Source organism: Blennius ocellaris, assembly GCF_963422515.1.
Source record: "Blennius ocellaris genome assembly, chromosome: 22".
Classification (NCBI taxonomy): Eukaryota; Metazoa; Chordata; class Actinopteri; order Blenniiformes; family Blenniidae; genus Blennius; species Blennius ocellaris.
The window spans coordinates 8,243,999-8,264,787 of NC_137671.1; the positions used below are offsets into that span (position 1 = coordinate 8,243,999).

Here is a 20,789-nt window from a genome sequence, read left to right on the forward strand (position 1 = left end):
TCGTCAGAGCTTTATCGATAAGAAAGATTTTAAAGTGAATCCTGAAAAAGAATGACATCCATAGATTACACAGAGGTATAAACGTTAAGGACTGCTTTATTAGTTCCCCTGACGCAAGTATGCTAATTTGGTTTTTGTTTTGTACTGTGGTTCCACTCCTAGCCTGCAGATGGCGGCAGTGCGCCGCGCTGTGACGTCCTAGTGCCACAGGAAGTGACAGTAAACAGTAAAGTGTCTCCACTCAGAAAACAAGCTGCAGACGGACGATCCGGACCCAAAGGTAAGAACTCTTATGGCGTTATTCCTCGTTTCACTGAGACTTTGCGGCTTTCTCTATCTATATAGATGAAGGTACTGAAAGTGTCAGTTCAGTGTTTTGTTCCGTGGAAACTCGGTGAGCGAGACACAGGTGTGTGCAGACAGAAAGCAGCATGTGCTCAAATAACAAAATAAACCCCAAATCAAGATTTTATAAGCACGATAATTAATAAACAGATGACCAAATGTGTCTTATGCACGACAGATCTTGTATATTTCAATCTCAGCAACGTCTAAATAGGATATTCCCTCATGCACATAGGTGTGATCTGTTTGTTTGGGTTTTTTTTTTTTTTTTTCTATGTCCAGGAAATATAATACTGAACGTCCTTTCCAAGTGTTATTGCCCAATGTATTTGCCGTTGAAATCATTATTTGTCATGAGACTTCAGCCACACAACGATTTCCTGGTTGATTTAATCATCATGTCAACAACAAAGAAAGTGAAAGCTAAATTATTAGGATCTAAGCAGAAAAACATACATTTTTAATAAGATTATTATTATAAGATTATTACTGCTTAAAATAATTTTTGCAACATGAACTGATTCATGCAATAAAGTCGTACCTATTATCCTGGGAAATAAATGACCCACAATTTCAGTTTTTATTTGTGATGTTTCTTCCATAGATAGTATGACTCTTCACAATAAAATACACGTCACAAGATGCTGAGGATGTCCACTACAGAGTTCATAAATCAGATTTTCTGCCTCAGAATTATTCGGCACAAAGATGTCTTATTTGAGTATTATGTGTCAGAATGACCAAACCAGCTCGACTTGTTACCTCAAGAGTTTCCTTTAAGCAACCATTGCTTCACGGAAAAAGCCGACCGCCCTGAGGTGGGAGAAAAGAGGCTATCCCTGAGTGGACAACGAGAAGCAATGCACTGTTCCAGCTGCACGTTCAGGTGGGGGCGGTGGGATAACAGTTGAGGTCGTCGGCTTACACTGGGGCCATTGATGCCTCGTTTCCGGGCTGCATGAGATCCCCCATTCAGACCAGGTGCACGCATTCAGATTGGCCTCTCACCTGCCACACACTGGAAGAACAGTCCAGTATCTGTTTCACTAAACAAATACATTTGGTGGAAAGTTAGAAAGACTCCTAATCTCAGCAGGTTTATGGATAACCAAGCCGAGATGGAAGCATTTTGATATTGTGTGGCTTGATCTACTACAGCTTTAATACCAAGGTTCAAGCTTACTTTATTAGTACCCGGAGGTAAGCTTGTTTTACAGGTTTTGTGAGCACTTGGCACGTCATAATAAGTGAAGACACAAGAAACCAAACAAGCAGATGATAATAGTAATAATGATTGGTCGAGTGAGGCAAGACAGGTAATACAAGAGCTCAATATTCTGATAAACAATTAAGATAAGGTCAAAGATGGATGAAGAGAAACCACAATAATTTTTAAAAAAGCAATCACGAACATAAACCAGAATAAGAACATTCAATGAAGAGCCACTATAATAAATGTAGCTAAAAATGGATGAATACAATAAAGACTGAGACTCGCCAATAAGACAACGGGACCATTTTACTATTTGGTTCAGTGAGTTTCTCTCTTTTAAAGAGGTCTGACCGAACCAGGCCGCCAAGCAAAAAGATTAAAACAGACTGAAAAGACCGATAAAAAAGACTCAGGACTGTTCAGTCAACGTGGAAAAAGGCAAGTTTCCTGAGGCAGTGGAGGCCCTTTTTACAGATCGACTTGCAATTCTCCTCAAAATTCAGTTTATCAGCAATAATGGTCCCCAGGTACAATTATACGAATATTATACGATTGCACTTGCTCTATTTTCTGGCCTTAAATTAAAGTGACTGTGTGCCTGTCTTGTTTCTTTCTAAAATATATGACCATAGCTTTTGTTTTCGATGTGTTAAATTGAAGGTGGAACGCCTCACACCACTGTACAAACTCACTAATGACTAGGCCGCGACTGGTTTCGCCCTCTTTCAGGAGGCTTGCAATAACAGAGTCATCTGCTTACTTGATTATGGTTCTTTTGTCATTTCTGCTCCGACACGCATTTGTGTAAAGGATAAATAAGGACACACCCTTGTGGAGGAGAACGCTGGGTCAGAGAGAACCCCATTTATTCTCACTCTTTGTGATCTATCAGTTAAAAAGTCTTAAAATCCATCCCACCGACTTATTGCAGATTTCAAACTGCTCTAAAAGTCTCTTGATTAAAATGTGGGGCAGGATTGTATTAAAAGCAGAGGAGAAGTCGGTAAATAAAAGTCTAGCAGACGTGCCTTTCATGCGGGGAATATAATGTAAGAAGGTGCACTTTATAGGTTTCTCTTCACTGTCCACTTGGTTAAGTACTTATTCCCTGCTTGTACCAGGTTGGAGCCTTTTTCTTTCCAGATATGAGCTTTTACTTGCAATTTTCTATCTCGTAAGTGTGGATACGTGACGTTTGAGCTGTATTTTATTGTGCGAGTTATAACGCATCTGTATCAGGTCGCTGCAGTGAAAGCGAGTGTAACAAACACTTGAAACAATCGTTTTCCACGAGAAAAAGTTAAAAACGAAAAAAAAAATGGTTGACTGTTTCCTCTGCAGGCACAGCTCTGCTGCTCTCGTGATGCCTTTGCTCCGTCTGCAGTAGTGGAAGACCTGTAGCCGAACCCTCCTCCCTCCCTCGGAGACCTCCGCCAGCACCACCTCCTCCCTCACCCTTCCTCCCCCTCTCCCTCCTCCACCCCTGTGATGCCTCCCTCATGCTGTGGCTGTCTGTCACAGTACACCCACCATCACCTGGTTGTCTTCCTCCTCACCTTCTTTAGGTAAACCTAGCCCCCCCCTAATGAAAAAAACTAGTTTCTCTACGTATGACGTGTTTATGCGACATGCAGCAACAGACCTTCCTGAATGTTTTATGGGTGTGTTATTTTGTATTCGTCAACATATGTCTCACTGGAAGGGTTGATAGCGAGTGTCCTTCTTGCCGGTTCAGACTGGTAAAGTTAATCTTTAATTCCTTGTGGCCGTGGTATCAACGGTTTGTGGCCATGTCAGCATGTCACGGCGGCAGTTATCAGGAGGGAAGCAAAGTGCCGTCTGCAGCGTTTAGCAACGCGCAGTCCACTGCTTCCCGAGCCGTGCACAAAAATGAAGGGAATTAGTATGTGGTAGATAAATATAGATTATATAGATGGGGTGATCTGAAATATTGACAGGATTACGCCTTTTCTATTTCTCTCCCAGATGCTAAAACGTTGACTGAACTTTTTACTCGTCTCATCAAAAAGTGCCTTGAAAGGCTGCAGCTGGTCCAACATGCTGCAGTTAAACATCCCCGTAGCCCTTAAAACTGCATTTCTCTCGCCGGCCTTCCTTTCTGTGACATGTTATACCTGTATAACTTCAGTTAACATTTATGTCTCAGTTAGTAAAAAAAAAAAAAAATGCCCTCCGTCTCTCCAGCTATGTGCTGCTGCATGCATCCAGGAAGACATTCAGCAACGTGAAAGTGAGCATCTCCGCTCAGTGGACGCCGTCCTTCCAGAATGACAGCGCGGCCGCCTTCTCCCCCAGCGAGGTACCGGGCGCCGGCGCAGTTTCGTCGTCGAACTCCCCCCCACACACACATTTGGTGCTGTTGACAAACTCAAATTCGCAGCCGTCTATGGCGCTGGGGATACAGATTTAAATGGGTACGATACGAATTGTTGTCTGCCTCTTCTCAGACGTGGGAGGACAACCGTCTGTTTGCGGATGAGCAGCAGGCCACGCTGTTTCTGGGCGCTCTGGATTCCATCTTCCTCTTCTCATATGCAGCGGTGAGTACGGCGCAGAATAAGATGTTCCCGACGTGAACCAGCGTTCGGATTTTTCAGGAAGAAGAGGGGATTATTCTGTCAAATTTGTAAAGGAAACTCGAGTAAATTAGACAACTGTGGAATCTTTTGATATTTGATTCTTTTTCAAATTGAACCCAAGTTGATAAATACTGAAGAAACAACGAGACGTTCCCTGTGAAATAAAGAAATGAATAAGATTGATGTAATACAAGTTGAAAAGAAGCTAAGGAGGGAGGAGACGGCTCCCAGTCTGCCGCACCTTGTTGTCTAAGGAGGAGGCAACACCGAGATAAAGCAAAGTGCAAATATTGGTTTGGAACATGCCGTGTAAGACTAATGTGAATTTTTTTTTTTTTTTTTTGGGGGGGGGGGGGGGGGGGGTTAATAATCCACTCCTCCCCGGGTTGTCTTTAAGTGTTTTTTTTTTGTTTGTCCACACAGGGTCTGTATCTGAGCGGTGTGATCGGGGATCGATTCAATCTGCGATACGTCCTCTGTGTCGGCCTGTGTGGCTCCGCCGTTGTGGTACGTTCACAACGCGACGGTTCACACTTAAAATTGTTGTCTCTACACCAGCTGACGTGTGTTTTGACGTCATCTGATGAAAGCTTAGAGACGGCTAGAGGGGAAAAGATAGTTGAATGAATGAGAAATGAAATGATAAGATTAGAGACTGTGTTGACCTCATTGTGAAATGACATGTCACAAAAGGTTGTGTCATACAACTAGATCATTAAATGACGATACACACACACACGTATTTCCAGGATCCGATTAGAAATCAAATAAAAGAGCAATGAATTAAAATCAGCTCATTAATACACAAAGTTTTAAAATTAATAGTGATAAAAAATGTACAGCGGGGAAAATTGAAACTCTGCTTTACAGTAACAGCTTTTAATTAGAATCAACAACAATCAAATCTATTAGCTTTAGTTTAGACGTTCACAATAATGTTTTATGTCTCGACAATAAGGGCTTTCTGGTTTTCAACAAAAGGCAAACGCTTCAAGGAAGGATTTCACGTTGCAGTGTGATCGTTATCGATGCGAGTTTCTCCGTGTCTGCAGGAGTTTGTGTTCGGCACTCTGACCGAATGGCTCCAGATCTACAACGTCTACCTGTACTGCGCCCTGTGGGTGCTGAACGGGCTGCTGCAGTCCGCCGTCTGGCCCTGCGTGGTGGCCGTCATGGGCAACTGGTTCGGTAAGACGGGGTGAGTGGCGTTCCTCCGGCGTCCCATTGCGCAACATCCGTCCACTCTCCCACTTGTTCACCCGTGCGTTTTCCACGCCTCCACCCCCTCCCCCACAGCCGCGGCTTCGTGTTCGGCCTGTGGAGCGCCTGCGCCTCCGTCGGAAACATCCTGGGAGCTTTCCTGGCTTCCAGCGTGCTCAAGTATGGATATGAGGTCAGACGCATAACGTGCCTTATTGATTGCTTCACTCTCCGCCGGCGGCGGCGGCAGCAGCCGCGTGCTAACGGGGCTGCTGCTGCCGCTGTGTGCAGTACGCCTTCCTGGTGACGTCTGTGGTGCAGTTTGCTGGTGGGGTGGTGGTGTTCTTTGGCCTTCTTACTTCGCCCAAAGAAGTTGGTATGAACTCCTTTCCTGATTATTATTATTATTATTATTTTTTTTTTTTTTACCATGATGTGATTATGTGCAGCCATAATTAATTTTTCATATATTCTTTTTTAGATTGCAATATCCAGCCATTGTGACTGCTTGCAGGCAGTGTGAACTGATGAAACGATACTTCAGCATCGACTTTACTAACAAAGAAATTCTTTGTGTTATCAGGAGTAATACTTGTATAGGATTAGGAACTCTTCCGATTTAGAGGAGGATTGGACCAGAGGAGAAGTTTCCACTTTTATCTTCATTGTTTTGACTTATTCCTCAAAGCTCATGATTGGGGGGGGGGGGGGGGGGGGGAGAAATCTATAACCTATCCTTTTTTCTATTTTTTTCCTAATGAGTGACTAAAACTGAAACATGTGCAGTCGGTGAGGTGCAGTTTATACAAACGTTATATCAAACGTTACTGTGAATCCTGGCGCAGAGGTAAACCGGATCCTGTGAAACAACTCTGTCCTGCTCTTCAATAAACGCTTCAGGTTTGAGTTTGGAGTCGGAGACCGGACTCAGCCCGGTGGAGAGGGACACAGACAGCCGCAGGCCTCTGATGAGCGACGAGGAGGAAGAGGAGGTGGAGGAGGAGGAGGTGGTGTGCGAGAGGAGGGAAGAGTCCGATCAGCAGCAGGACGAACCCGAGGCCGATTCTCCTCGAGCCATCAGCTTCTGTCAGGCGTTCTGTCTGCCCGGAGTTCTGCCTGTAGGTCTGATCGGGAACCGAAAACGTCCTCCTGGTTTTCTTGAGAGATATCGGAACTTCACGCCATTCTCTCTCTCTCTCTTTTTCCCTCGCTTTGTGCAGTACTCCCTGGCTTACGCGTGTCTCAAGCTGGTCAACTATTCCTTCTTCTTCTGGCTCCCTTTTTACTTGAGCAACAACTACAAGTGGAAGGAGGCCGAAGCCGACCGGCTGTCCGTGTGGTACGACGTCGGCGGAATCGTCGGTAAGCCGCGGGGTTTTTCAATTTATATTTGCAGATTTCACGCGTAATTTTGCCTCCATTGGGTCTTTTTTCTTCACGTCAGGAGGAACAGTTCAGGGTCTGGTCTCTGACTTCATGGGGAAGAGAGCCCCCGTCCTGGCCTTCAGCCTGCTGCTTGCAATGGGAGCTCTGGTGGGATACAGCCGTGAGTTCACCGCAATACGTGCTGCCTCGGCGCAAAACATCAGGCCGAACCCGACGCTTCACGTTTGGGGCTCTTTTGTCACCTTCAGGTTCGCCAAACGACCAGGTGATAAACGCAGCGCTCTTGGCCACCACCGGCTTCTTCATCGGCGGCCCGTCCAACATGATCAGCTCGGCCATATCGGCTGACCTGGGGCGCCAGGAGGCGCTGAGGGGCAGCCAGGAGGCTCTGGCCACCGTCACCGGCATCGTGGATGGAACGGGAAGCATAGGAGCGGCCGGAGGGCAGGTAACACGGAAACACCGACGGCTGAGCTGTGAATTGTTCTGTAATATTGAGCCCATAGAAGCCAAATGTAACCGGTGCTCTGATCGGTTGTCGTGCAGTACGTCGTGTCTCTGATCGAGAGCAAGCTGGGCTGGATGAGCGTGTTTTACTTCTTCATCGTCATGGTAAGAAAAAAAAAAAAAAAAAACATTCAATACATTTTAGATATGTTGAGATGTATGAATAGAGAAATGATCACGGTTGTAGTCACTGAAACGAGAGAAAAAGTTTCATCTTGCTGTCCATTTTGATTACTAATTCGCTTTTTGATTACAAATGTAAGTGAAATTTTTCAGATTTGGATCCGAAAAAGGTTTGGACGAGGTATGAGATATGAATAATAACAGGATCAATAACGTGTATAAACGTTTTATTTCCAATAGAACACTGACACACCTTGTGATTCTGCCATCCAATCTTTTATTTATCTTTTTTTTAAATAAATAAAAGAATAATAACGAAAATCCAACCAGGAATACATGTTCCTAATCATCCACAGATGGAAAAAAAAAATACAATATAAAAGTGTAGTGCTTAATGGAGTATATATGATAAGAACTCTGAACCTTTTCAACCTTCATTGGCCAATAAATCGACATCCAAATCACACAAAATGTGCTTTAAACAAAAGAATCATATTTTGTCTTTATTGAATAAATAAATATATATATAAATATATATATATGTTTAATTGTGTCACCACATACTGATTCATGCAGTTTATGTGCCCCATTAGAGCCATTATTATACATATTATTATTATATTAAATCATATTTAAATATATATATAATGCACACACTTGATTAGAATAACATATTTTAGTTTTTCCTGATTGTTTCATGGCTCCATGTTTTGATCTTTAACAATCGCAGGTACTTGAAACACATTATAAGGCTCCGATATAAAACGAAGCATGTCAGACGATCGCGCCTCCTCTGGAAAAGGAATGCGCCGCGCGAATTTAAAGTTGCTTTCTTTCCAGTTCACTCATTTACCCGGCGCGTCTTTTTCCGCTTGCAGACGGGCGGCAGCATCGCCTTCATCTCCCCGCTGCTCTACAAGGAGCTGCGCGCCATGTGGCGGGAGAGACGAGCCCGGCAGCGCCAGCTGTGAGGCCTCGCGTCGGCGGCGTGGTTTGTAGTTTTGTCGGCGACGGCGCAGCGGGTCTGCTCGGCTGATCTTCGTCGTGGAGAAAAGATGCCGGACGCAACTGATCTACAGTCCGCGTTAAATACTTTGGGATGTTGGGTTGAAGTGCCTGACTGACAAGAAAGAAAAAAATAGATTTGAGTTTTCACAGACTGATCCATCTGAATTCAGGCCTCGCAGGCCCATCACACGATTTACCGCTGTATATATTTTAGGATTTAAAAAAAAAATTTTATATTTGAGTTTTTAGGTCTAATTCGAATGGTTTTTTTGTTTTTATTTCAACCAGCAGTTCTCGACTAAAACGATCAGACTCGTGGAAACTATTTCAGGATCAGAAAATTCGTAAAAATGTGATTGTCTTCTTGGTAATAAGCAGGTGTGGGTGTGTATCATGTTTTAATCGAAGATGTTTTGCACTCTTGGGTTCTCACTGCAGGTTTTTAAGGGAGTTTAGTGAAGCACTCCCTTGTTTTAAGGATATATTCACCTCACTGCAATTTCATGTGTTTCGTGCAGTTGGTTTTTTTTTTTATTCAGGTTCAGGGGCTGGATTCTAAAGCCCTCACCAGCTTGGGAAACGTTCACTTGATTGTGCACATACTTATCATTCCACTTTCACTTCTCGTTTACAGCTGAAGTCTTATATTTTAAACCTGAAGGCCGCGGCAGAAATGCACTATGAAAAGTCTGCTTCTGTGGCGTTGTGGTCACACATTTCAGTTTACAACAGTGCATAGGTCTTTATATCTATATCTGCATACTGACAATGGTGAAGACGTCGGTCTGCTTGGAGCAGAGGCTGCTTTTTTTTGTCTCTTGGTTGGAGAGTTTTAATTGTAAATCCTCATGGATTTAATAGGGTTTAATAGCACTGAAGTAGAAATATTGGTCTTTTTAGGCCTTTAAATGTACAAGGTGGGAAAATGACTACGTGACGGTTTGAGTCCTTTTCATGACTGCTTTCATGCTTATTTAAGGAAAAGAAAAAGATTTTAATGTTTTAGTTTACATTGTGCATGCCTTATTGTGTAAAATAGAAAAGCTTTATCATTTTCTGTCACCAGTCTTTGGTGTGAAATGAGGTACTTTACTTAAATTTCGGAGGACTTTCACTGTATTCGCCTCGAGACAAATCTATTAGAATGTAAACTGAAATGTCGAATGTGTAAGCTCAATCTGTGGTGCATTTTTTTTTTTTTTTAAGTTTATTCTATTTCTATTTATGTCTTTTTTCAAATTTCAGCCAATGTAAATGCATTTTTTTTAAATATTGAATAAATGCAGATAGCATTTATTTTATGTCTTTGTCGCTGTTCTTTTAATTTGGTTTTCTTGCAGCTCTTCCAGAAACTGAAAATCCTTTGTCGATTTACAGCCACCTGGGGGCGCTATCACGTCATATTACCGTTCACCTCCAGTTTCTCATGTACTTAAAACCATAATGAAGAACTTGAGACTACACATTGCTTGTTTCAATATAACTCATTAGGTCTTTTTTTTTTTATTAATTTGAGCACTTAATATGTAAGGCAACAGTGCACCAGCAACCCAGCAATGGAATCTCTTTACATTTTTTTTATACAAACATAAAAATGATATGGATCAGATCTCATACACTTACACATCTTACATGTTGCAAGGATGCATAAAACGGAATTAAATTACTATAAAATTATGACATGATATACAAATATACATTCGTGCGTATGCAAAGTTGAAAAAATACACTTTGATATCGCTACGACGGGTGAAAGGAGACTTTAGGTTCGGTGAAACACTGAGATATTCATGATTGAACATTTATCTTCATGTTCCTCAGACTTGAGGAGTTGACACAGCTACAAAAAGACCGAGAGAAAACATGAGAAACTCTGTCCAAAATAAAAGTTGAATGATCATTGATTAGTTTTTATTCTTTTTTTTTTTCCTTAAAAAAATAGTTATTTCTCAACAATGTTTAAAGTAGTGCAAAGAAATAGTTTTAGAAATAATACAATGAGTTGTAGCAACAACAAAAAAACCCGGGGAATTCAAAATTACTTCCCTTCAAAGACAAACAAAAAAAAGAAAATAAATATAGACTTTGAAGGTTTCGTCTTGAGAAGATAGATGCGCACAAACATCGATAATCTGACAGACAAACAAGCAGTCTAGACTTATTTCAAACATTAGTTCATAGCCGTGTGTCATTTTTCTTTCTTTTTTACATCTGCAGACTTGCAGCCAAGGAGAACCATGATGGGGAAAACCAACACGACTGCTTTCATGCTGATTTTTTTTTTTTTTTTTTCTCAGAGCCCGAGGCAGCTGCTTCGTAAAAGAGAGACGGAGACGTTTAAGGGGGCAGACAAAAGCACGTCTGGATCAAAGGGTTTCTCCGGCCAGACAAGTGGTCTGTGATACCAGACGCTCCCATCGTGAAACTTCTCTGGTAAAACTCTGTCCCCTTCCTCCCTCCGAACACCACCCACTTTTTCTATTCTGGGAAAAGCTGTTGAAGCAGAGGCCACAAGAGAGGGGAGGAACAACATGGGGCGAATAACACCCGCCCCTCTTCCGAAGGGATCAGAGTTTCCTCTGACACATTGACTCTTTTACGTGATGTGAAACTCCACAACCGCAACACCGCAGTCGTTTCCACCCCTCCCTCGAATATCTCTCTCCGTCTCTCTTTCCACGTATTTGATCGCGAAAATGAGGTAGTGTGAGTGACTGAATCCACGTCATGGCTATTTATCCATTGGTAGTGAGAACATTACTGCAGCTTTACGAGAAGAAAGCACCCAAGTGTGCCTCAATGGATTGCACCAAAAAAAAAAAAAAAAAAGTAGCAAACCCGCCTTTAAAGGTACAACATGTAATATGTCGTGATGTGCTGCTGGGAAACCAACACAGGTCATTAAGTTGTTGAACTTTTACTAGCTTTTTAAGACTTGCAATGCAAGTTGTCACCACAAGGTGCTGTATTGAGTCACTTTGGTTCAAGACCTGAAAAACTATTTCAACTAAAACTCTGGCGTTAAAGTGACTCAACACTGCCCCTTATGGTCAACAGTAGCATTCAATTTTACAGCACCTCTATAAATACTGGTTTTTGTTTTTTTCAATTTGAACGTTATGCTACAAAAGTTGTTGACCTATAACAGATCCAGCTGCCACTTTTTTTTTTTTTTTTTAGCAACCACACTGACACACATTTATATACACGTTAACAACTTAGAAAACTGCATGGCGACAGAAAACTTAGCATAGTTCGACTCTTCATATACAAATAATACAGCAAAAAAAAAAAATTGAACCAAAAGGTTTTGATTCCTCTGAGCTGCAACACGCACAGTGATTAAACACTACATTCCCTTCATGGAGAAAAGAGTCGTATTTAAAACCGACACGGTGGGCATCACATGAAGACAAAAGAGAAGAAAAATGCTACGTTACTGAAAGCATAAAGCTGACTGAAGCACATTTGTTTCAGCCTGTTGCCAAAAAAGATTTCATACAACCCCATTTATGCAGATATTACAAGGCAGAAAGGCAATATAGTTTGTAAAGTTTTATGTAAAATATGTCTGGCCTACATTTTGCTGGAAACAATGGAGTATTTATTTATAGTCCAAAGCATCATTTCGGGGCAATGGCATCCTTTTCTCTCTTTATACTAAAAAAAAATTTCTCTCTCCCATTTTTGCTTCATTTTTGACGACCTCGCATCGTGACGAATAAATAAATAGTTTATGAAGCATTATTATTCAGAATTGAATGGCATAGCCATTTTTTTTTACCTCGAGAGCCAAATTTCCTCTGCCGACCTCTAACCTGGGGGTAATTACTGTCGCACTGCCAAATTGTTTTGCCCCCGGGCGAGGTTTTGACCCCCGGCTCAACCCCAGCTCTCAGAGCCGCAGGGTGAGACTCATGGCTATGTGTGCTGCGTAACCCAGGAATAGCAACGCGTCGAATCAAAAACCTCTTCTGACTTGTGGCGAAAGGGAGAAGCCGGTCAAGGACTGAGGTCAAAATACTGTTCAAGGCCCCGTTTTGAAGCAAAATTAACCTCTTTAAACTAGAGCCCATTATCTGTTCTGTCCTGAAAAGAGTGCATACAGTGTGATTTCACAGTATAGTCGAAAAGCGTGAGTAAAAACGGTATATAGAGTATACAGTATATAGAGTATTTATAGCTATCCATAAAAAAACCGTCTGCAGTCTGAGCTTGATCCTCTTGGAAGACGGGAGCTTCACTGTGCTGAGAAGGAAAAGGTATGTGGTGTCAGGCGGGTCTGAGGTCACGTGAGCTGGCGACAGTCACTTATAAATTTCTCCATATATACATATGATCTTTATGAGGTGAGGAGAGGGAGGCCGGCCATCTTCTACTGTCGAGACGGTGCCTTGTAATGCAGGAGCTTCTTCTTCTTCTTCAATTTGAAGAAATCTAGAAACGTAAAGAGGATTAATATGAGGACGGGACTCCGGGGGAGCGGCATCTGTCGAGGTATAATTGCTAAACTCACCTGTGATTGACGATTGTCTGCGTTTCAGCGGCCGCTTGAGCCGGTAGCACCCCCGTGTGGTCACTTCCAGGTACTCGTCCCCGGAGCCGGATGAGCTGCTGGACCTTGGCGAACTCTCGCCGGAGGAAGGCGACACCTGCCTCGGACCCTTGGCCATCGTGGCCCAGGGCCGCGGCGCCGTCCTCACCATGCGGCTGCGGTAAAACGCCGGCACCTCCTGGTACTTGAGCTCCTCCCACTCCATGTCGGAGCCCTTTCCCGGCGCGTCGCTCTGGAAGTCGAAGTTCCAGCGCTTGTTGGCCACCTCGACGCTCAGGCAGAGCAGCCGCTCAAAGTCCCGCCTCAGCTGCTGGTGGTCCACGGGCCCGAAGAGGTTCCTCCGCACCGGCCCCACCCTCCGCTTCAGGTCCTCGATGCCCCCCAGTCGCGACATCTCCGAGTCGGACGTTGTATCTTGTCCTGTCGATCTTGATGTAGAGGCCATCGTCATGTTCCCTATCAGAAAACAAACACAGATACCGAAGTGAGAGCGGGACGGGGGCGGTTCCCTCTGTCAGGCCTGCGATGAGGTGTGATCTGGGCTTTTATTGGTCGAGATTACACACACACACGCACACAAACCAGTAATGTCTATCCCCCACTTGGGTGCCTTTTGGTGTTTTATGTGATCAAATACAGATGTGCCCTAACCCGCTGAGTAATTACTGCGCCGAGCAGGTACCTTGAGCTCGCACCACATAAATCTCAAACTGCTCTGGCACGTCAAAACGAACGTGATGCTCCACCTGCTCTGGCGTTTGCCAGTCAAAGGTCAATGACAAAGGTCGGCAAGACGTGCGGAGAAAAATCCCTGAGTCTGATTTTTTTTTTTTCTTTCTTAAACATTCCCCATCTGCCCGCATGTAATCAGAGACCTGCTGCTGAATTTGGAATCTCAGTGTTACAGCTCATATAATCTCTTTATATAACATCTCAGTAATGCAGCCGCCACATCTGTTATTATCTTTGGCTTGTAGGATATAATTTATATAAAGATATTTGGTTGACAGTGATCGATTTCAATATTTCACTTTTAGTTGGCCAACCAGTTCTGAGCTAATCTACGAATCCAGTCTTCAAACATGTATTTACCTGGACATTATTCTGATTCCTTCAAAAATACCAAACTGCAGGGCCACAGAGGTGCCAACATCTTGGAATGAACATTTGGTTGTTTTTTTTTTGTTTTTTTCAACCCAACTCAGATGATCTATTTAGAAAATCTCAGTTTAATCAAGCAACTTGTTTTCCAATGCATCCCTTTCCATAGTTTGGAGTGTAACCAGCTTTACGTGGCCTAACAGCCAAAGATCCGCCACAGGACAGCAAGTGAAAGCCTGGACAGAGTAGAAAGAGGGGGGGGGGGGCTCCAGAGGGGGGCGAAGGGGCCCTTGTGGAACGTTGCGTAACTGTTTGACACCTACAACCAAAGTGATTTCTTTAACTATAACATTGAAGGAATCACTTCCCTTTTTTAAAAAAAACAAACAAAAAAACGTTTTTAAACCAAGGGAAAAAAGTAGGTCACGAATTCTGATTTTTTTTTTTTGGCGCACTTTGGTTTTTCTCACTAATAATTACATATTTAACCAGCACAACCTTCCTTTCCTAGATGGTTTCCACAAGATAATGATGACTTGCACTATTAAAGAAAAAAAAACGGAACTCAAAACCATAATTGCCTTCTTTCACTCCTAGGGTGAAAGTTGTCATGCGTGGAAAATGAAGTGGGCGCAGTTATAAAGTGGGTCAGGTTTCCCCATCTTCAACCACACTGAGAAAACTCGCAATTATTCAACTATCAAATCCCTGCATAATGACTATCATCCGAAATGCAACCTCCAGTGTGGAAAATGTGAATAAAAGCGATGAACTCGTTGCTTCGTGGGATTTGAGCGTGCAGGCTGAAGTTGGTTACGCAGTTCCAGTTACTGAAGATGTGGGTCAATGAGATGCGGCACAGTAACAGCCGCAACTTGTCAAAACGCCAATTTCTCACACAAACAACACAATTCTGATTGGTGGTTAAACTCACAACAAAAGAGTAAACTACCAAACACGAGTTTTTGTGCAATTTCTGTGCGTAATTGCGGCCAAGAGTTGGCAGATTGGATGCCAACTTCTTTATCTACCTTAATTCAAACTAACACCTGTACAGAGTTTAAAAACCGACCAAATACACACAGAAAAATAGGATTAGATAACATTTTCTCTCTTACCATCAGCGTCAATGTGTCAAATGTAGTAAGTCTGGAGCGTTTGGATGCACCGAGTGCGTAACGCGGACAATCCGGTCAAGAGTGAGCGTAAAGTTTCGTGACAGTTCCGTGGAGGCCAACAATTGTCAAGTTGAGAGTTTTTTTTTTTTAGTAGATAGTACCCACGGGTGAGTCGTGCCTGTCCCCTTATTATCTGCGACTTGTTTGTGATGGACTGTGAAGGCAGGAGGAGATGGCAGGAGGAGGAGAAGGAGGAGGAGGAGGAGTGGAGAGAGGGGGGGGGCGTCCCACTTGAGAAGTCAAGTCACTGCCAACCAAAACAGACCTTGTTGGAGCGCAGCCAGGAGGTAAATAGCATAAATGTATAATTTCAATGCTCTGCGCTATTCATGCAGAGTTGCAAACACTTGAAAAAAATCTGCAAAATGAAAAAAGGAGGAAAAAAAAGAAGAAGAAGCGCACCAGAGTCATGCGTAACGCTGCGCAGAATAAAGTTTTCCATGCATGAATGTGTTGATTGCAAACGGTGTCCTACCTTGTCAGGAGTAATGCCGGGAAGTTGTGGATAATGTTCGACCTGTTACTCCTCCTCACTGTACTGGAGCGCCTCTGCGCCTCGCCGCGCCTCCAGACGAGAAGTAGGTCAAATATGTTGGCAGTAGCCGCCATTTCCCCTTCTTCCTCAAATGTGACACACATTCTCGTGGAGTGCTTGCGTCACGTTTTGTTTTGGCACCGTGTTCTGGTCCTCCAGTCACGTTGAACTGCAACGTGACTGGCTCCACTTTGCGCTTTCCCGCCACTTTTTCTGTACAAGGATGGGAAAAAAAAAAAAGAAAAAGTTCCCAGAAGTTTTTTTTTTTCCTTTTCCTGAAAGCAGGGCTTACTATTGAGGCTGAGACTTAGGACACCTCTGGTTACTCTCTTGTCCTCTATAAGGCTTGATTATGAATTAATCTAAATGAATCAAACTCGTTCTTTTCTTTAAAATGGCAAACTGGCAGGTAAAAGTGTTTTCAAATGAAACCAGTTCATCTGGATCTGTACAACAAAAACAGCAACATTTGTACATTTTCCATTTGTTCACATTTAGTTTACCTGTCTTATAGTGGGTTAAAGCCACAGGGGGTCTGCAGTGGAAATCCAGGTGTAAACCATGTGTAAAGACAACAGTATATTCCTATCATCTATCGATTGATCGATCTATCTTCAAATTATGAAATAAGCTTAGGCATAAAACGCTTTATATTCATACCACATGCAGCTTCTTAGAATAAATGCGGATAATCAGCTCGTGAAGACTTAAGCATTTTATTTCCTATGGACAAAGATCTAATCCAATATACACTGACAACAATATAATGTGGAAAGCATTATGAAGTTTTGTATTTAACCATTATCGCCTCAGAAAGTTGATGGTGCTGAGAAAAGCACTCATCCAAAGAATAAAATCAAGTCATTCAAGCTTTCAAATTAACATGATTTGGTAACATTGAAGATTGGGGGGGACGTGTTCGCCACGATTAAGTTAAATATTTAGATATGAGGACTTATTTATGTTTTTCTACACACATTTTCATTGATTACTGACTTAACTAGATACTGCTTCGAAGAAAGGAGAATAGTTAACCTTTTTTTGTTGCTGACGTTGAAAGACTTCTGAAAATGTGTACTTAAGTAGATAATAGTATTAAGTACTGACTGAAATTATTAAGCTTTAACCCCCTTGATACAAATGACACCATAGCAGTTGGTTATGGAAGTAAGTGTAAATATGATAAATGCATTTTCTCTGGTAAACATTTAACTTATTGACTACAAATGTGCAGATCGAAGATTTTACATATGAATTGAGATTGTGGGCAACTCGGTAGCAACGTATAAGCTTGGAAATAGGAAACCAATGCAAATTATATGGATATACTTTTACCTAAAACTACTACCAGATTATTTGTAAAGTATCTTCGCTGGTATTGAAATGACCTTTTTCTTTCTTTTAACATCCCTTTGCCCTTCTGACACCTGTTACCTCACGTGCTTCTTCTCCACAGCCATTATGAAATACCGCAGGTGCTCCTTCTCTATTGTAATTGAGAAAATGATTCTCACATTTCCTATTCTTACCCAGACTATTGCGGGAGTTTCATTACATGTGAAATGAAGTCATACAGAAGTCATCCGAGAGGCCTGGTGCCTCGGTGACGCCCCTCACTTAGTCACAAAGGTTATTCCAGGATTCACACATACACTTTTGGATTATTTTTTTACTCCATTAACAACACAGACTGTCTCACATTTTCCCGCCACAAACGCCCCAATTCCAGGCTTCTTTTTTTTTTTCCCCGCGCAGGCCGGTAACGTAAAAGCAGGTGACGGCCATGGAGGAGCGGTCACTGTTTCTTTGCGCAGTGTGGGACGGATTAATCGTGTCATCGCTCTGGAATGTTTCTTGGTCGGAAAGTCCTTGTTTCACATGAGGGCTGAGTTGCAAAAGTTCAAGGTAGCCTAGCACAAGAATCATAACAAACAACGCGACACCCTCGGAGAGACGCGAAGTGTCTTATTCCCCCAGAAATCTCAGGAGTCAACAGGGCGTGCACGTTCGCTCCACATGTTTACTGTACCTGCTTTTTTGTGCCAAAATAAGGAAATAACATGTAGTTATCAGTCATTCCTCAAAAACGATGATGTATTTGCGTTACACTTGTGGTTTTGCATTGAAACTTATTTAGTCATTTATACAGCTTAGAATAAAGTCACTTAGAATATTTTCTTTAATATAAGCTTTTAGCCCCCCCTACTTTTATTTTTTTTTACTTTTCATGTTTCGTTTATACAATAAAAAGTGAAAAGAAATCCAGCAAAGGAAAGGAAACCACTTGATTTCCCTACTATGGTGCCCCTCAAGCTCTCTGTTGCCCCCCCCCCCCACCCCCACCCCCCCGCCGGATATGAGGCCCACTATTTCTCCAGGGAAAGCAAAAGATAATTCACCATGAATACAGATTATTATCCTCTGTCCATCCAATCTGCTACATGGCTTCATCCAGTCCATGGTTACACCGTCTCAGTGAACAATGTGTAGAAACTGCACAGGAGGCCAAACACAGAGACAGTCACAGGCCAAATCTGTGTTTTTTTTCTATACATTCTGGAGAAAAGTGATGCAAGTAAGAGGGAGAAATTGGTCCAGACTAGAACCCACAGCCACCTACACCACCAACAATTGTTTACTATTCAAATTGAAATTAATACTAATTGTTTATTGTATTCTTTCTTCCCCGTTCTTTCACATGTGATGAACAATGTCTCTCATTCTGACACATAATAGTCCATTACTGTGCCCCAGTTTGCTAATGACCCACTAATCTTGTGTGTCAAGTTTGCTTCGTATTTTGGGTTCAGCGGCAGAATCAGGGCAGCGCGATCCCGTCACTGTTCTGTCAGCGCTCTGAGCTGTATTTACAGTCAGCTCAGTGTCCCACCTTAAATTCTTAATCCTCCTCTTGTTGTCTACAGTGCTGGGTGTGTTTTTGGGATGCCCACTCCCGCCCCTCAACAACATTAATCCCCCGGCCTGTGTGGATATGCAGTCATTAAGCCCATTGTTATTCCTCCACGGTCAGCGCCCTTCCAATACATGGGTCAGTCGCGAAAACAACAGTCACTCAGCACAGTGGCCCGGGTCAGGAGCTCTCACGGTGGGTCTTGTGCTTGCAATGACGAAAAGATCAATTCTTCCGTTTTCTTTCTGATGTTACTGATTCACCGTAGGAACAAAGTGAAGGAGAGTCTCTGTACCACTGCATGCCCCGTAACTACAGGCAGTGGTTTTTAGTCTGGTGTGAATCAGGTGAGAGTAATCCTCAATAGATGTGCAAGACCTTTAACAAATGAAATATATGATCAATTAAGTCAATTAATATGAAATCTGGCTTAGTTTGTGGAGGTCGAACACAAATACATCCAGTAGAAAGTCACCATTAATTGTCGGAGTCAGCAGGCCTGAGATCAGTGACGTGTTCCCATTTTAAATCTTCTAAAAGCCATTTATTTCTAATTGGTTCGAATTGTGGTCATGGGTGTAGAGAAAACAACCTGAAAGTGTGCCTAAATCTCCAAAGACTATACACTCCTGATTATAGCCTTAAGTCCAGTTCCATATTTCCAAGCATTTGCATTTTGCACTGTTGGATCTTAAAAAGGTTCTGAGTGGAGCAAATGGGAGGAAGAGACAAAAACTTTTGAGCAGGTCATTTATTGTTTTTGTATTTTGAAGCTCGACTTAGAAACTTTTTAAGATCCAACAGTACAAAATTAAAATAACTGGTCTTAAAGGGGTCATGTTGTGAAAAATTCACTTTCTAATGGTTTTCCAACAGCAATATGCGTCTCCATACCTTGGAATTAAAAAAAAGCAAATAGCATATTCTTTCTTGAACAATACAACTCTATGTCTTTTTGTTCTGCAGTTTGAGAACGACTTGCTGTTCGGTTTCGGTTTCTCTCCGTATGAGACAGGCACTCCAGAAAGCTGCGATGAGATGAAACCATAACGTCCAAAATGAGAATTTTTCCTGCGTACAAAAGTACAGCGAGAACTGTACTTTTACTGCCAGCTTCATTTCAGCAGGAAGTTCATTCCGAAGACAGTGGGTGACCGAACAGATGGGAGGAAGTTGTTGGTTCACAGGTAAAGCTTTTTTTTTTTGGTGGGGGTTTCCACATCCTTTTGGCTTTTGTTTACGGAAATACTGCAGAAAAGGTTTTACCACAGACAAGAAGTTCTTTTCTTCAATCAACATTTAAGATTTACCTACCACAAGAAAACGAAAAGAAACAAAATATCCATTTTATATACAAATTATCCATTTTAAGAGAATTACCTTTACGTGGCAACAGCTAATGTAGCATTAGTATTATATGTAATGTAATCTAACATTTCTATCCACAGCTACCTGTTTACAGGTGATTTAAGATATGCAGGTCTTCTCTTTGCTGACACAGAATTAGTCCTATGTATACACAGAAAACACGTGCAATGATAAAGATCAGCAAAACAGAAGCTGTGCAGCAGTAAATAAACTATACCGGTGCAGAAACCACATCATCAACATCACTTTAATGAGAAAGGCAATGCACTGCAGTGGTTTGCTCTCGCCTCAAAGTGACCAGTGTTTTCTTTTCATGTTCTAATTTGTACTCCCAAATGAATGGACCTCATGATTGGTTACTTTAGCTTCCTACAAAGACCAGGAGCGATGGAAAACAACTTGCTTGACTCCACCGATGACAGTGCGAAAAGCATTGACACATCACATCTTGTTTCATAAGTTGTGTTGGGAGGAGTTTGCAGCTCCAGGCAAAAAAGAAATAGTTTAATAGGTTTTTAGTTTGCGGTAAACTGAATGATGTTTGTGCCCCACTTAAACTGTAGTTGAAGTTTTAGATATATATACTTGTATTTATCCATAATCCTAACTATAGGCTCATACAGGAGTTCTGACCCATTTATGTTAATCATTTGACCTACATATTGAGTTTGTCAGGGTTTTTTTCATTCTTCAGGAGGGGAGGGGTGCATGTAGGGGATAAAAGAGAAAAAAAAAAGGAGGCAGCAATTGCAAACTGCT

The 20,789-nt window shown here is 42.3% G+C and overlaps 2 protein-coding genes across 3 annotated transcripts; one reads left to right on the forward strand and one right to left on the reverse strand.

Annotated features, from left to right (window-relative positions):
- The first annotated feature begins 226 nt into the window (after positions 1–226).
- Positions 227–9,695, forward strand: slc37a3 (solute carrier family 37 member 3). Its single transcript, XM_080518395.1, has 14 exons — positions 227–280; positions 2,900–3,123; positions 3,764–3,878; positions 4,027–4,119; positions 4,582–4,665; positions 5,211–5,356; positions 5,455–5,551; positions 5,650–5,734; positions 6,259–6,476; positions 6,579–6,720; positions 6,803–6,904; positions 6,993–7,192; positions 7,291–7,356; positions 8,253–9,695. Exons 2-14 carry the CDS (start codon positions 3,047–3,049, stop codon positions 8,343–8,345), a joined length of 1,518 nt encoding a protein of 505 aa, XP_080374521.1. The 5' UTR covers positions 227–280; positions 2,900–3,046; the 3' UTR covers positions 8,346–9,695.
- A 162-nt stretch (positions 9,696–9,857) lies between these two features.
- On the reverse strand, positions 9,858–15,781 carry cdkn1d (cyclin-dependent kinase inhibitor 1D). Of its 2 annotated transcripts, none has more exons than XM_080517951.1 (3): positions 15,692–15,781; positions 12,899–13,393; positions 9,858–12,819 (listed from the first exon to the last, which is right to left on the reverse strand). In XM_080517951.1, the coding sequence occupies exons 2-3, from the start codon at positions 13,386–13,388 to the stop codon at positions 12,758–12,760; spliced, it is 552 nt and encodes a 183-aa protein (XP_080374077.1). In that variant the 5' UTR covers positions 13,389–13,393; positions 15,692–15,781; the 3' UTR covers positions 9,858–12,757. The 2 variants fall into 2 exon arrangements, with proteins under 2 accessions (XP_080374077.1, XP_080374076.1); XM_080517950.1 differs by lacking the exon at positions 15,692–15,781 and adding an exon at positions 15,157–15,373.
- Between the last annotated feature and the right edge of the window lie 5,008 nt (positions 15,782–20,789).

Bases quoted from the DNA above. Each gene is read 5' to 3' on its own strand.
- slc37a3 (XM_080518395.1), top strand. From the start codon at position 3,047: ATGCCTCCCTCATGCTGTGGCTGTCTGTCACAGTACACCCACCATCAC. The intron at 6,721-6,802 runs GTAAGCCGCGGG...TCTTCACGTCAG, and splicing joins CGACGTCGGCGGAATCGTCG to GAGGAACAGTTCAGGGTCTG. The intron at 7,357-8,252 runs GTAAGAAAAAAA...TTCCGCTTGCAG, and splicing joins TTTACTTCTTCATCGTCATG to ACGGGCGGCAGCATCGCCTT.
- cdkn1d (XM_080517951.1), bottom strand. From the start codon at position 13,388: ATGACGATGGCCTCTACATCAAGATCGACAGGACAAGATACAACGTCC. The intron at 12,820-12,898 runs GTGAGTTTAGCA...TTACGTTTCTAG, and splicing joins CAGACAATCGTCAATCACAG to ATTTCTTCAAATTGAAGAAG.